This window comes from Camelina sativa, chromosome 4 (assembly GCF_000633955.1).
Source record: "Camelina sativa cultivar DH55 chromosome 4, Cs, whole genome shotgun sequence".
Classification (NCBI taxonomy): domain Eukaryota; kingdom Viridiplantae; phylum Streptophyta; class Magnoliopsida; order Brassicales; family Brassicaceae; genus Camelina; species Camelina sativa.
In genome coordinates this window covers 29,491,464-29,501,598 of record NC_025688.1, presented here as the reverse complement: position 1 = coordinate 29,501,598, position 10,135 = coordinate 29,491,464, and the positions used below count along the sequence as shown (strand labels likewise).

The 10,135-nt window shown below is 37.6% G+C and overlaps 3 protein-coding genes across 5 annotated transcripts in view; all 3 read right to left on the bottom strand.

Annotated features, from left to right (window-relative positions):
• Nucleotides 680-2,995, bottom strand: LOC104783258. 2 transcript variants are annotated; one of them, XM_019245118.1, is made up of 8 exons: nucleotides 2,545-2,995; nucleotides 2,291-2,446; nucleotides 2,037-2,177; nucleotides 1,807-1,928; nucleotides 1,577-1,709; nucleotides 1,122-1,483; nucleotides 829-1,036; nucleotides 680-791 (listed from the first exon to the last, which is right to left on the bottom strand). In XM_019245118.1, exons 1-6 carry the CDS (start codon nucleotides 2,947-2,949, stop codon nucleotides 1,448-1,450), a joined length of 993 nt encoding a protein of 330 aa, XP_019100663.1. In that variant the 5' UTR covers nucleotides 2,950-2,995; the 3' UTR covers nucleotides 680-791; nucleotides 829-1,036; nucleotides 1,122-1,447. The 2 variants fall into 2 exon arrangements, with proteins under 2 accessions (XP_019100663.1, XP_019100662.1); XM_019245117.1 differs by having other exon boundaries at nucleotides 680-1,036.
• On the bottom strand, nucleotides 8,467-9,183 carry LOC104783257. The gene has a single exon (XM_010508388.2). The coding sequence runs from the start codon at nucleotides 9,129-9,131 to the stop codon at nucleotides 8,652-8,654; it is 480 nt and encodes a 159-aa protein (XP_010506690.2). The 5' UTR covers nucleotides 9,132-9,183; the 3' UTR covers nucleotides 8,467-8,651.
• The window catches only part of LOC104783256 (3-ketoacyl-CoA synthase 13), a 2,695-nt gene continuing 1,880 nt past the window's right edge, over nucleotides 9,321-10,135 (bottom strand). Inside the window, exon 2 of one of the 2 annotated variants that reach the window (XM_010508387.1) lies at nucleotides 9,321-9,853. In XM_010508387.1, coding sequence (XP_010506689.1) covers nucleotides 9,488-9,853 — 366 coding nt within the window. In that variant the 3' untranslated portion in view covers nucleotides 9,321-9,487. Of the gene's footprint in view, nucleotides 10,009-10,135 lie in introns of both variants that reach the window. The other variant, XM_019245116.1, reaches the window with a different exon arrangement.

The following is a 10,135-nucleotide window of genomic DNA, read 5'->3' as shown; positions in this document are numbered from 1 at the left end:
TTCGCCATCTGAGTTCGACGGTCCAGCCGTAGCTCCTATTAGTGGTGCCGCAAAGCTGAGAACTTGTATTTATTTATTTATTTATTTATTTTGAAATCCTTCAAAATAACACATATAGAGGTGAGATTGTTTCGTTCATATTTCTCACTAGTTTTCAACTAAGGAACTATCCAAAATCTTTTAAAATCGATGTTAAACACTTTTACAAAAAAATTGTGTCAAATTTGAATAACACTGGATTTTATAAGATTTGTATAAATGTCTAATTGAATAACAAGATATTCTAAGTTACTTTGACTGATTTTTAAGAAATTCCAAATTGAATAACACTGGATTTGGATAGTGATTTAAAAATCACAAATTGAATAACAGAAGATTTTAGTAAAAAACCAGAATCTTTTAAAATTCTAATTCAATACCCCCTCTTAGTTTTGAGTTTTTTTTTCTAAATTTTAACCTAAATTCAATTTTGAACTTCTCTTTTATTAATATAGAGATAGATTAAATTTTATTTGATATATTTAAATGAAATTATAAACAATTCATGATAGTTATGTTTGATTGGTTGAAAAAGGTAAAAAAAAATATTAAAATTATTTTGGGTTGTTCAAAAGCAATAGTGCATATAAAATGGAACGGGGAAAAAAAGACAAAGTGGAAGTTGACCAACAAAGTTAGGAATAACACTGATTTTGTTGTTCAAAATGTCAAACATAAACAAAGATGTCAAGCTTTCATGGTTATACATAAAACAACACCCATATTACATATGCGATAAGGTTGGACCAGCCCTATAGATCCCAACTTTTGATTATAAAAAACGAAAACCTCATTATGCTTGCTAGTAAGATAGAGCAAGTGCGGCTGCAATGCTTCCTGCACAGGTGCATGCAGAAACAAGAACCACAGCCATAATGGGTGTAATTTTGAGGCGGCCACTTGCACGGGAGAGTCTCCCCGAGATCAGTTTGCAGGACTCGTCAGCTTCTTCGTAAAGTGAACAATTGGCACCTCCTTCAGAGATGGCTTTTTCATTCTACAAACATCGCATCATAGGAAAAGATAACTGAGCGGAGGGCGAAAATGGTTATATAGCTAAGAAGAGTAAAGAGATGCGATACCTTAAGCCTGAAGCTCCTCATAGCTCGATTGACAGTGAGAGTATCACCTGGTGATGATAATAATTTAGGGGCATGATCCTTCCATTCGTCTGCAAGCTTTCTAAGAAGAGCAACGCTAGCTTCTAGATGCTCCTTATAGAGAATATCCCAGTGGTTAAAGCAATCAACGTGTTCTGTCACAGACCGGATAGCGATTGCTGCAGCTTCCTTGGCTAGACCAGGATTTCCTGTAACAACACCTTCTCCAGCTAATTTCAAAGAAAAAGTGAATATCTGTTCCACTGCCTTTCCTCCTGTTGCAGTCTCGGGTGCAAGGGCTACTTCTTTCAACAAGGATAAATTGCCTCAAACCTCTTTGTTGCCTGTGCACAATAATATACAGAGACAATGCATGCTTGTGATCAGAGTATTGGTCCTTTTGATAAAAATTCCAATACTAGCTAGTGCTTGCTTACCTTTACTCTAGCGGATGGAGCAGGGAATGTAAGCCGCAGCAAGGTCTCAAATGAAGAAGGGGGAATCAGCCGCTCTCCCTCCCTAACAGGTCGATTTACAAGTATGGTCTGAGCCTCTGGATTTGACAAAAAGCTGATAAAAATTAAGAAGAAACAAAATCAGATGGTTGTTACATAAATATAGAGCAGAGAGGAGATCTATTACGAGAAGAATAAGAAGTTGGACTCACATCTCAACAAATTGCAGGATGAGATCAATTGAGCGAGGGCGGCGGCGCTTGTAACTGCCGACTAGTGGTAACAACACATGAGCCCATGAATACAAGCCAGCAGAGAAATCACCGTGGGTGGCCTGTCGCCATTAATTTTACAGTTCAAAAACTTAGATAAAAAACAAAGCAACAAATTTGGACACTCTTGGACCTAGTTCACATAAGGGCCGGGGAAAAAAGAGAGAAACCTGAGCCAGTATCAAAACTAGAACCGGAAGCTTGTCCTGGCCTTGATACATAGGTCTCCACCTCAGCATCCGCAAAGCAGTAGTAACAACATCAGGCTTACTACTACCCAATACCAAGGCTAATCCAACAAATTTGGCCACCTAATCGTGAAACAAGGACAAGCAACACAATGGGAGTAGTTAGAGAGAAACAAAAGGTAACAAACTGAATACACACACCATTCAATCGCGAAAAAAGTGAATGCGGTTTTTACAGCGTTAGAAGAGAGTCTTTGTTGTTCTGATTCCCAATCGGTGAGAATCTTATTAAGCGCCCAAGCAACGAAATTCAAGGGTGAATCATTATGAAGATTCTTGAACCAATCGGCTGATATGTCGTAGACAGATACAGGAAGAAGACATAATGAAACCTGTTCATCATTAGTTAAGAGAATCAGCTTCTAAGCTAAGCTAGAGACTCTGAGAATCTCACAAACAAACAAAAGCGTAAAAAGAAAAAGGGGCTCACATGGTCATTGATCAGCTTGGACAAAGGCAATTCCTTTAACAACTTGACCCATGGTAATGATACTTGGGAAAAAGCTTTCTCAAGGTAATAGTAAAATCTCCATACGTAGAGATCGCTCGAACCGGATATTACCTTCTTTTCGTCGAGGAAAGCCGCAAGATGAGAGGGATCGATCTTTGCCGCGGCTTCGGAAAAAGACAAAATCGGCTTTTCATTTTCCTCTTCCAACGTCATGAGTACACGGAAGGCGTTGTTGTTAGCTAGGCTTTCATTCGGAACATCCTCGCTGAAAACGCCGCCAAAGACCATAAAATAATGGTTGTGATAGTGCTTCGAGACAATTGTCTGCCATCCATCTTTGATGTCGCAGTAAGCGGTAGAGGTTTCAGATCCGATCTTACCCATTAGGTTTTCTTCTCACGTTTCTCGCTTTTTTTCCCCTCTTTCGCCCTCCTCCTTATAAAACCTAGTAACCTACTATTCCCTCCTCCTTCTTATATATATCCCCCCGTTTTTTTGTATATTTATTCCCAAGGCTATAATATTATTCAACAGACCAAGGGTTAACGAATGGCCCAAAAGCCCACACTGATTTTGCAGAAGTAAACAAACAAAATTATCGGATTTTACTTTTTTTTTTTTTTTTTTCAAAAAAATATCCTTTGAAAAATATCCCAATTTTATTTCCATGTTTGTGTTTTTTTTTTTCCAATTGAAGATTTTATTGATATAAACAATACACACAACAACCGAGCAATAAAAGCCCACAAAACATGTGGCGGTTTACAGAGACTAAAGAGAGTCCAACTGGCCCAACATTGCATCACATAGAGAAGAAGATTGGATCGAATTAAAATATCTCAAGACACATGTCAACTACAAAGACACGTTTAACGTGAGGAGACTAAAAGTTTCCCGTCATCATCCTTCGTCGTTGAAGCCATTGATTCCTCCGGAGAATGAAACTAACGTCGAGTGAAGATCGAAGATAGATTCTTTTGTGTTTCTCCAACAACTGCAAAACAGAAATGAAGATCTAATACAGATCCATTAAACTCAAAAGAGAAAAAGATCTCCGATTAATACACCTCTGTTGACTAAAAACCAATCGAAGCTTAAACATAAAAGTACAACTAAAGGCAATAGTAATAAGCTGAGGAAAGAGCTTTGAATCTTCAACTGAAATTGCAAATCGCCTAATCATTATCCGTAAACCTCAAACCCAAAGGATAGGTTGGAATTAGACCCTTATGAGCAGAGATGCCACTGTTACGCACCAACACACATATCCGATGAGATATTAACTAAAAACAATCAACGGTCTAAATGAAACGTGATAAAAAAAAACAAAAGAAAAAGCAAACCGACATGCCGGAGAAGAGAGAAGGCAAAAAACAAAAAAGAAACCGAACTACGTCGGGTTGAAACCTTAAGCTAGCCATCACCGCTGTATGAGCCGAAGGTGCTAGACAAGAACCGACCATGCACTTGTGAAAGCCAATCCATGTCGGGCAAAAGCCAGATACCACACCGGACGGCAAGCCAAACACCGCCGTTAAAGAAATCGGACGATGTTGGAAACGGAAGCCAGCCACCACTGTTAAAGAAACCATATGATGCTGGATGAAAGCCAGCAAAAGATCTGGACGGCAAATCAAACGGAAAAGCTTTCTCTCTCTTTAAAAGATTTTTAGAGAGAGAAAAGAGAGAGAAGCTACGTCAAATCTTTTTTGGGGAGGATGTTTGTGTTTATTAATACTAATTTGTACATAACTAGTATTTGTTTAATAAAAATAAAATGTTATTTGTTTTGTAAATTAACATATTAATAATTAATATTTAATTTGTATTTTCTTAAATGTATAATCTTACAAATATAAATATATATTTATAATTATTCATTAAATAAGGGCATATATATAATTCAAGTTTTTTTTAATTTGTGTGCAATATATCAAAATGACACTATTTTTGAAACATAAAGAGTATTAGTTAGTGTAAAAAGTATTTTGTTTGAGGTTTGTTGTTTTATATTATAGAAACTATGTAACATACAAAAAATAAGTAGTTATTTATAGAAAGAAAATACTGTGTGTGTTTATAGAATTAATTAATATTAATAAAATTAATTATAAATTTAATATTTAATGTTAAAGGGAGTGGTTCCTATTGTTTTGAAAATTTATTAGGATGGAAAATTTTGTTTCAAAGACAGAAACTTAATATTAATTAATCAAATAAAAACAAATTAATAATTAATGTCAATGGCATGCTTGTAAATAGATATGAACTTCATGATTTATTTCATAAATGTCTCTAAAAATGTATATATAGATACTAATGTATTTATTTTTTGACGCATCGTATACATGGGAAATCTATTCCCCAATGTGCTGAACATGACTTTTAAATGTGGTTCTGAAAATTGTATTCAAATTTATGAGTAATTGAATTGGGCTATACTTTAAAATTCTACACATATATATTGGGTATGTGTTTAACTTTTTGGATATTTCGTATTTGGGTTTTGGTGGCCCATCGTATAAGTTTTTTCTTTTCAAATCTCTGTGTTGATATCTCCGGAAATCATCCGTTTTTTTAACATTTATTTTATCCAAGAAAACATATTCCATCTTTTCATCTCTATCTTGGATTCGATCCATCTTTTCATCTCCATCTTTGATTCGATCAATTTCAGAGAAAACATGGTATTATTAAATTCATTACTTCTTTAGTCCACCAAAATCTTGTAGAGAAAATTATAAAATCTGATACATAATTCGCAAGACTGAGCTAAGCGATCGATGATGGAATCAAAACTTCGATGAAACGATTCAAAGAACCAAACAAATTGAGAATGAAAGAAAGACACAAGCAATTAACGAGTCCAGGATCCAAAACCGGAATCCCTACGTCTTGTCGGAGTAAACCTTCGGAATCCATTAGATCTCCGAGAAACAAAATCTTTGTTACAATCGCTCAGAACCTCTCTCTTCCTCACTCTTCAAACTCTCTCTCTCTTCACGATCTAACAAACTTGATCAATCGATAAGATGAACAGTAAAGAAGATATATATCCATAAAAGGATAAAAGACCGTTCTACCCCTTATTGGTTTGTTATCCGCACAACAGAGCATGTGGCTCCCACGTGCTGCTATTCTTACTTGAGCTGTGTAACCCTCTCTTCCACCGAGAGACTTTTTCATACTTAGCCATTCCTGAAGAATATCGGAGTCACTTCTTTCAATTTTCCACCTAGACTTTGGTAGTCTTCGAGCTTCAATCTAGTCCTTGGATTCCATCTGGTACCTGAACTTCACCGCTCAGTCATCGGTTACCCGGAGCATCTTCAGTGCTCCTTGAAACTTATCCACCGGTACTACCTTGGTGAAAATATCCGCCGGATTGCACTCACTTGCAATCTTTACCAACCTGACCAAACCTTCACTCACAATGTCTCTCATAAAGTGTAAATGTATATCAATATGTTTAGTCCTCTCATGATGAACAGAGTTCTTAGCCAGAGCAATAACACTCTGAGAATCATTGTGAACCTCCACAGACCCTTGTGGAAAACCAAGCTCTCCAGGCTGGAATGATACTGTACTGATCCCAATATTTATCAAACTTCAACTGCATCTTCCTAGCCATCTCTTCTACTCTAAAATCACCACAAACTGCATAGTTCTTCAAAAGACGCTCAATTTTCCAAACTTGCAGAAAATACACATTCGATGTAGGATATTTGACACCTGAGAAATAAGTAGTGATGGTACTAAATGGCTTCAAGATGTCACAAATTTTCTCTCCACGGTCCCACTCATCCTCGGAAGGCAATGACTTGTAATTTCTGTCACATTCTTTTAGACTAACAAATGCCTTGCAAAACTTTAAAGCTCTGGCAAGCATATCATATGTTGAGTTCCAACGTGTAGGGACATCTAGAGATAATCCAGCACCACTTATAATCCCTACACTCTCAACACATGCGGCAAATGCTTCTCTCCTAGAAGTAGATAGTTTGACAAACCTAACACTCTCTCTAATATTTTCCAATAAATCAGTAGCTACTGATAAACCTTCTGACACAATAAGATTCAACACATGAGCACAACATCTGACATGAAAAAACTTCCCATCACACAACAATCCATTACCATTAATCATCTGAAGACGATGCTTAAGGATCTTCTGCATACTGTCATTATTCTTAGCATTATCCAAAGTTAAAGAGAAAATCTTCTTTTCTAAACCCCACTCCTTCAAACAACTAAGAATTTTATTAGCTAATTCTTCACTTGTATATGGAGGTTTCATTTCACAGAATGCTAGAATCTTGTTGTTCAACCTCCACTCATCATCAACATAATGGGCGGTCAAACAAATATAGCCAGTGAGAATGCCACGAGCTGTCCACAAATCAGCTGTACAAGATACTCTTCTTTTGAATCCTGCAAAGATCTTTTTCACCTTTTCTTTTTCCAATTCATACCTCTTAAACACATCATTCCCAGCAGTTTGTCTACATATCGGCTGACAGTTTGGATTCAAATACTTATCTCTAGCTCTCACTTTCTCATATTCAACATAACGGAAAGGCATATCATGGTATACAATAATTTCAGTAACCATTTCACGATCTACTTTCTGATCATACTCACTTTTTTTACTCAGCTCTGGAGGTCTCTTTAGACAAATAGCTAAATGACGTTTAACAGATGATGTTCCTTGACTAATTTCTACAATCATCTTCTTATTACAGTGAATGCAACGACCTCTATGTTTACCATCTGTTCCTAGTCCTTCTACTGGTATAAACTCTTTCCAAACATCAGACTTTAAGCGTTTATTAGAGTTAAATACCGTTTGGTCTGTAGTAGTCTCTTGAGTAGGATGCGTTTCACTTTGTGCTCCTCCTTGAGTTTCAGCCTCTTGGCCATCTTCATTCATTGCATGATATTCATCCTCAGCATTTAAAGTTGCCATTGTCTTCAATGATTGTGAATCCATTCTATAAAGAAAAGAAAAGAAAAAAATGCTCAGCATTTCGAGTTTTTCTCATTCTATAACATATCAACCAAACCAACTAATTTACGAACAAGATAAACTTAGATCATGATGCGTAAGAAGGATGTTGTGACTTATACTGCTCTAAAGTGACTCTTAAGATCACTAACCTTAACTCTAAGACTGACTCGATAAGACACAAAAACACAAAAACGAATAAGACTTGTTCCTATTCCAAGTATGTAACACCAAAAGGATCAACCACTCACACATCAAACACATCAAACAAGCTTCGAACCCAGAAATTATATAGACAGTTCAAAGCTTCGAACCATAAATTATATAAACAGATCAAAGCTTAAAGCTAATTCAAAATTGAAACTTGATTCCACCCACAATCAAAGGCTGTAATTTAAAACCAACCTAGAAAATGAAAATCAAAGAGGATTTGTACCTGCTTCGGAGGTGATGAGAGGGTCACGAGAAGCTCTGTCCGAAGATTGAATTTGAAACCAATGAAGACCACAACTTCGCTGACGTGAACACTCTCTGATTAGAACCAATTCGATAGAAGCAATTAGACTAGGGTTATTGCGAAACGGTGTCGTTTTAGTAAAAAGATCTTTTTTTAAAAAACCTAATGGGTACCCATAGTCTTATAGGGTAAACCCGTGTAAGATTACAAGATTTCGGGTACCCGCCCGTTTTTTACCCATTTTTTCCTGATTGAAAAACAGGTCCGAAAGCTCTACATTTTAAACGGGTTTCGGGTACCCATCGGGTTTTAACCCATTATTAACATCCCTAATCCTAATGGTTTATTCTCGAGCGAGTGGACGGATCAGATCCTAGGGATCAAAGGAAACACGACGATAGTAAAAGATGGGTGTGCAGTGGAGGGTTTGTGTATATGCTCGGAGGATGCTCATTGTGCTCCGACCAAAGGCTATTTTTGTCGACCAGGAAAAGTGTACAAAGACGCTAGAGTTTGTACACATCATGTAAATAATGTAAGTTTACAAAGAGACTAGATAATTTTACATACTGTAACTTTTTTAACACAAGATGAAAAATATACATATAATTAAAAAAGTCAAAGTCAAAGTTGAGTGTTTTGAAACTCATTGAGAAGCTTCTCGAATTCGACTAATCTGTGACCCCAATCACTGTTGATCCTTAACGGCGTCACGTTACTGTAATCAACACCGTTATCTCCGGTGGACTCGCCCGCAGAGGATGATAGCTCCACACCTCTTCTTATCAACTTCTTCTTCTTACCGGCGTTCGTTCTCTTCTTCTGAGCCGTCGCTCTCTGAATCGCCCAGAGCACGTCTGATCCACTAATCTCCTTCGGAATCGGTTTACTAGGGTTTGAATCGCCGGTGCGGAGGAGGATATTTTTGCCTAATCCGCCGATGGATTCGGATTCAGGAGTTTGCGATTTCGTCGGGATGTTAACGAATCGACGGTGGATTCCTTCGTAATTACGCGGCGGAGGCTGTGAAGAGCCGACGATGGCTGCTCCGGTTCGTCCCCTGAGTAATTGAACCGGCATCGCCGCAGGTTTCACGGTCCACATAGTAACTCCGATTTTAATTTTTCTTTTTCCGCAATGGTGGAGAGAATCGAGTCCACACATACTAATCAGTAGCTTATTGGGCTAAAATTGGCCCATTAAATTGAACCGCCTTAAACAGAATGATAGCCCAATAAGAAGTTTTTTTTTTTTTTTGTTATTATTAAACTAGAGAATAGACCGATTAGGCAAAATCAAAGAAAAGTCGTCTCTTTCAAAATTAAATAAACACGTAGCAAATTTTTGACGATATCTCGTCTTATACATTATTTCAGGGTAACATTAAAGAGGTGCAATCTTATAGAAAGGTAGATATATATAGTTGAACTATGATACCTTGTCATATGACTTCACACGTACTATGTCACGTGAACCGGATATTTATGAACCGAGTCACCCCACGGGTTACCTACCAGTGACTCGCTCGCCGGAATCGTTCTCAACGCTTTCCACACGATACTATTACATTTAAAACCAGAGCCAAATGCCAACTGCCAAATCCGATCTCCTCTCTTGACGCGACACTTAGCCTCCACGTAAGCAAGTTCGTACCAGAGCGACGAGCTTGAAGTGTTTCCAAAGCGGTGCAAAGTCATCCGAGACGGCTCAAGATCATGCTCACTAAGTCCAAGACCTTTTTCAACCGCGTCAAGTAACGCTCTACCTCCGGCGTGAATACAGAAATGCTCGAAACATAGTTTAAAATCCGGAACGTATGGACTAACCTTTAAACGGAAAAGCTTGCTCTTTACCATGAAGAGAACAAACCGGAGCTTTTCATATAAAGGCAGAACGAGCGGACCAAGTGCAGTTAGATTCGTCTTTAACGTGTCACCAGCAACAACGGTTAGTTCTTTAGAGAGTGAGACTCCAACGATACCTTTATCATCTTCTTTTTGGTCAGCACAAGTGTAATGTTTATCGCTAGCGCCTTTGTGAGTCCTTACGAGTTGAGTCAACTCGTACTTTGACCGGACTCGGTCTTGGCTTCGGTTGGAGAGCATAAC